Source organism: Emiliania huxleyi (assembly GCF_000372725.1).
Source record: "Emiliania huxleyi CCMP1516 chromosome Unknown EMIHUscaffold_1665, whole genome shotgun sequence".
Classification (NCBI taxonomy): Eukaryota; Haptophyta; order Isochrysidales; family Noelaerhabdaceae; genus Emiliania; species Emiliania huxleyi.
Genome location: NW_005200916.1, coordinates 1 through 4736, shown reverse-complemented (window position 1 = coordinate 4736; position 4736 = coordinate 1). Strand labels below are relative to the sequence as shown.

At 63.3% G+C, this 4736-nt stretch overlaps 1 protein-coding gene across 1 annotated transcript; it reads left to right on the top strand.

Annotated features, from left to right (window-relative positions):
• Positions 1 to 3289: 3289 nt before the first annotated feature.
• Positions 3290 to 4183, top strand: EMIHUDRAFT_122975 (hypothetical protein; the record flags this gene model as incomplete). The annotated part of the gene is made up of 1 exon (XM_005784909.1): positions 3290 to 4183. One exon carries the CDS (start codon positions 3290 to 3292, stop codon positions 4181 to 4183), a length of 894 nt encoding a protein of 297 aa, XP_005784966.1.
• Between the last annotated feature and the right edge of the window lie 553 nt (positions 4184 to 4736).

Below are 4736 nucleotides of genomic sequence, written 5' to 3'. Positions count from 1 at the left end.
GGCGGTGGGGCCGGAGCCGAGGACGGCGACGGAGGGCTTGCTCATCATGCGCGCGCCCAGCGCGAGGCCGCGCATCGCGCGCGGAGCCCTCGAGAGCATGGCTCTCGGCGAGACAACTGTGGACAAGACTCGCTTCGGCGTCGGCTGGAACAAGAAATTGCCGCTTGGGCGTAGACAGGGATGCCTGCCAATCTCTTTTCGCAGTCTCTCGCCGCTTCTCGCTGCAACCTTCATGCCACCTCGCGGCCGTCCCACTCTCGTCGGTCTCTCCCTTGTCACTTCCTCCTCTGTCGCGTCGTTCTCCTCTGCCTCGTCCTGCGACGCCGCCGCCTGCCGGTCCCTTGTTCTCGCGGCTTCTTTCGCCTTGCGCAACTCCGTCCTCCTCGCGGCGTATCCTGGCCCCTCGAGTCTATCAAGCTCCCCTCGCGCAAGGACCACATTTCTGACTCCCACTCCGATCATTTGCCTACACGTCATGTTGTTGCTCAGGTCCACTCTCTCTTCGAACACTCGTGCCTCTACGGATGATGCCGGCGCTGGGGTCCCCTTCGGGTGCATCGTGACATCTGACAACTGAATTTCCACTGGTTCGTCCTCCTCCGAGTCATCTTCCCCGTCCTCCTTCCGCTCGGCCCTTCGCTCGGTACGTTCGGTGTGGCTCACCCTCCATGCCGTGAACAGGCGCTTTATCCACCCTATATTCTTCTCTCGTTCCTCTGCCCTTGCCTTGGTCTTGTCGTTGTTTCGCACCCATGTCTGTATGGCAATCGAGGCTGCCTTCCCCACTACCTGAAGTTCACTCGTCACCTCTCCCGCGAGCTCCCTTCTCTTTCTTTCGGGTATGGAGTCCGTGAGTGCGGGTAGCGTGCAGGCAATCACGGGTGCTATTTTGTCGTACTCCTCTTCGGCGAGCGCCCCAAATCTAGACCCTTTCGCCTTTAAGGAGGCTGCCCTCGCTCGTCTCAGGAATGTGGCGGTGTCTTTTGAGTCCGGCGCCTCCCGTTCAACTCTTGCTGTCGGGTCGCCCTCGCTGTGTGTTTGTCGAGCTTCCGCATGAAGTGACGCGCCTCTTCCTTATTTCCAGCGCAGCTGCCGCTCAGTATGTGCGCCAACGACGCCTGTGGTGGCTCATTGTCTTCTTGTTTCCAGTCGTCCCAGTCTTTCAGTTCCCCGCGTCTCCTCCTTGCCTCGCGCGCCTCTTTTGCGACCTCATCCCTAGCCGCTTTGCACGCTCTGCATCCCCAGAACGCACTTCTCGTGGCGGGGCCCCTCATTCCCCGTTTCTTTTCCCCCTCTAGAATACGCCTGTGGTGTGCCCCATGTGGCACCCCGACCTGTTGTCTCACCCTGGCCCCCAAGATCGTTTTGGTCGTCACATTGTGATCCCCGACGTCTGCGGCGGCGGCGGCAGCGACGGTCGCGGCTGCTGCGCCGGCCGCGTGTCCGCCCCGCCTCCCTTGTCGCCCGTGTTGCCGCGGTTGCCGCGGCGGCGCGCGCGAGGGCAGCGGCTGGCGTCGAAGGGATGGTCGCATCGGAAGGACATGGTGCCTCCCTCGCAGCAGCTGTCGCGGCGCGGGTTCGGTCCTCGTAAGTCTGGGGCTGGGGCGCTCTATTCTCCCTATTGTTGTATCTATTGCGTGCCGGTGCATCTTGCGGTTGCCATAGCGCGGCAGCCCGGGAAAGGCTTGGATCGCGATGTTGCGCGATAGCTTGACCTGCCCGTTGACGATTGCCTCGGGGATGGCGATCTCTCCCACCCAGCGCTCTCGCTCGACTCCCGCCTTGATGGTCAGGGCGATCGTCCGCACGGTCGAGCCCGTCATGGTGATCGAGGTCGTGATGTCTCTCTCGGTCAGGTCGTCCACGCCGCTCAGCTGGTTCATCTTGATGAACCCCTTGGGGATCAGCTGCTTGAGGAAGTCAGTCTTGAGGGTCGACTCGCATCGGAACATGAAGGTCTGCGCAACGACGGCCTCGCCGTCCGAGTCCCTATTCTCAGATTTCTTTTTTGTGTGAGCCACACCGAACGTACCGAGCGAAGGGCCGAGCGGAAGGAGGACGGGGAAGATGACTCGGAGGAGGACGAACCAGTGGAAATTCAGTTGTCAGATGTCACGATGCACCCGAAGGGGACCCCAGCGCCGGCATCATCCGTAGAGGCACGAGTGTTCGAAGAGAGAGTGGACCTGAGCAACAACATGACGTGTAGGCAAATGATCGGAGTGGGAGTCAGAAATGTGGTCCTTGCGCGAGGGGAGCTTGATAGACTCGAGGGGCCAGGATACGCCGCGAGGAGGACGGAGTTGCGCAAGGCGAAAGAAGCCGCGAGAACAAGGGACCGGCAGGCGGCGGCGTCGCAGGACGAGGCAGAGGAGAACGACGCGACAGAGGAGGAAGTGACAAGGGAGAGACCGACGAGAGTGGGACGGCCGCGAGGTGGCATGAAGGTTGCAGCGAGAAGCGGCGAGAGACTGCGAAAAGAGATACGAAGAGGCAGACTCCCCAGGGTGGGCGACGGCTAGCGCACCACACTCCTCTCCTTAAAATCCCTGTGTGGTGGCGGCGTGCCGTTCTCCCATCCCTCCCTTGGGTTGTGTGTTTTCTTTCTTTCTTTCTTTGCCTGCCAAGCGCACGAGAGACTGCCGGCCATCGCGGCGGCCTATCCAGCCTTCCCGCGCCGCCGCCGCATGTTAAAATCCCTGTGGTGGCGGCGTGCCGTCCTCCCATCCCTCCCTTCCCTCTTTTTTTCTTTCTTTTACTTCATGAATGAGTGCGCGACACGCATGTTGAGAGCAGGGCTGTTGTTGTTCTGCGCGAGTGCGCGTCGGCCAGAGGTGTGACAAAGACGGCGGCGCACGAGAGCTGTTGCGGGTGTGCACCCATGCCTCGGAGAGGGCGACAAAAACGCAATCGACGAGGTTCGAACTCGCGCGGGCGGAGCCCAGTGGATTTCAAGTCCACCCCCTTGACCACTCGGGCACGATTGCACGGGCTCGAACTGGGAGCCACTCGGCGGATTGAACCGCCGGGGAGCAGCAGAGCTTCGAACAACCCAGGACGAAGCGATCACTCGTATATATTTTAACGGTTTTGGAGAAAATTGTAGATGTGGGTAAAGAGAGTGGAGAGAGAGGAGAGAGAGGGGGAGAGTTGTTGGGGAGAAGATGGAAAGAGAAATGTATCAAGTCAGCGCAGCTCGCAGTCGGCGCAGCTCGCCCAGCTGTTGCGTGCAACGCGCGTCTCTGCGCGACGGCGCGCGAGCGGTTTGGGTGCTCCCGAGACGCGCGGCATGCATGTGCTGACTGCTGCTTTTGTCCGCGGCTTCGTCGCCGTCCCAGCCGCCCGCCATCCTCTGCCGCTCAGGTGCTCGCCGGTGCAGGCTCTGCGGCCGGGCTCAATCAAGGAGGCGACGCTGCAGCAGGGCAAGCGGCCGTATGGTGAGGAGAGTCGGCGCTACCGCCGCACCATCTACCGGCACGAGGACTGGCTCCGGCACCGCTCCGAGACGCGACTGCTGCGCAACCTGCAGGGCACGTTCACCTCTGGCGTCGTTCGGTCGCTGCTGAGTGAGGTCATTGCCGTCACGCTGGTCGCACTGCTGGTGATTGTTTGGAACGCTGCGCTCTTTGGGTACGACAGCCTGGGTACGACGACGACCCAGCCCGGCCTCTTTGGCGAGGAAGTGCCCGCCTTCCTGCGTGCTCAGCTTCCCGTCAGCATCTTCACTCTCTCCTCTCCCGCGCTGGGGCTGCTGCTCGTGTTCCGCACGAACACGAGCTACCAGAGGTGGCTCGAGGCGCGACAGGCGTGGGGCCGCATCGTCTCGCACTGCCGCAACATCATGCGGCAGGCGACGCTCTGGATCGAGGAGGACGAGGCGGAGGACGTGGCAGACCCCGACGCCGCGCGCCGCAGTCTCGAGGAGTTGCGCCTCTGCGTGTGGGCGTTCCCGCGCAGTCTGTGGGCGCACCTCTCCGACCCCGCCAAGGAGCCGCGCTTCGCCCAAGAGGTGCGCGAGCGCTTCCCGAGCGACGCGTCAGCCGCGCTGCTGCTGGGCTCGTCACACCGCCCGCTCCGCGCCCTCTCGCTCCTCTCGGCCGCCATGGACCGGCTCCCCATCGACGAGAAGAAGAAGGTCGAGATGGACAAGTCGTGCATCCTGCTCGGTCGAAGCGGCGAGTGAGCCGAAGACACTCTCACGTAGAAGACGAGTGACGACGTGCGGGTGACAGGCGACGCGTGTGAGACGTGCGAGCGCATCTTCGCCAACCCAGTCCCGCTGGTCTATACGCGCCACACGGCGCGTTTGCATGCACTCTGGCCCTCCGCTCTCGCACGCCCGAGGCGTGAAGAGGCGCGGCGCCGCATCGCAGGCGCGCTTCCTGTCCGCGTGGCTGCTCCTGCTGCCACTCGGCCTCTGGGAGGGCTTCGGCGCGCGCCGCTCGAAGCGCCTCTCGCGCACGCGTCTCTCGAAAGTCCCGACTCGGCGAAGTCCGTCGCGCAGGCTCGTCGTGGAACCACCTCGCGCTGCTGCCTGCCGCCACGGCAACCTCCGCCACTCCGCCGCCGGGCGAAAGGGGTGGACGAGACCGCGCTCGCGGTTCCCCTAGGTGGTCTCGATTTTCCTCTTTGGCATCGAGGAGCTCGCCGTGCAGCTGGAGGAGCGCGCGCCTTCCCCCACTTGTGACTTGATGACCCCTTGACGTACGAGGCCGCTAGTGGCAGAGGGGGCTACG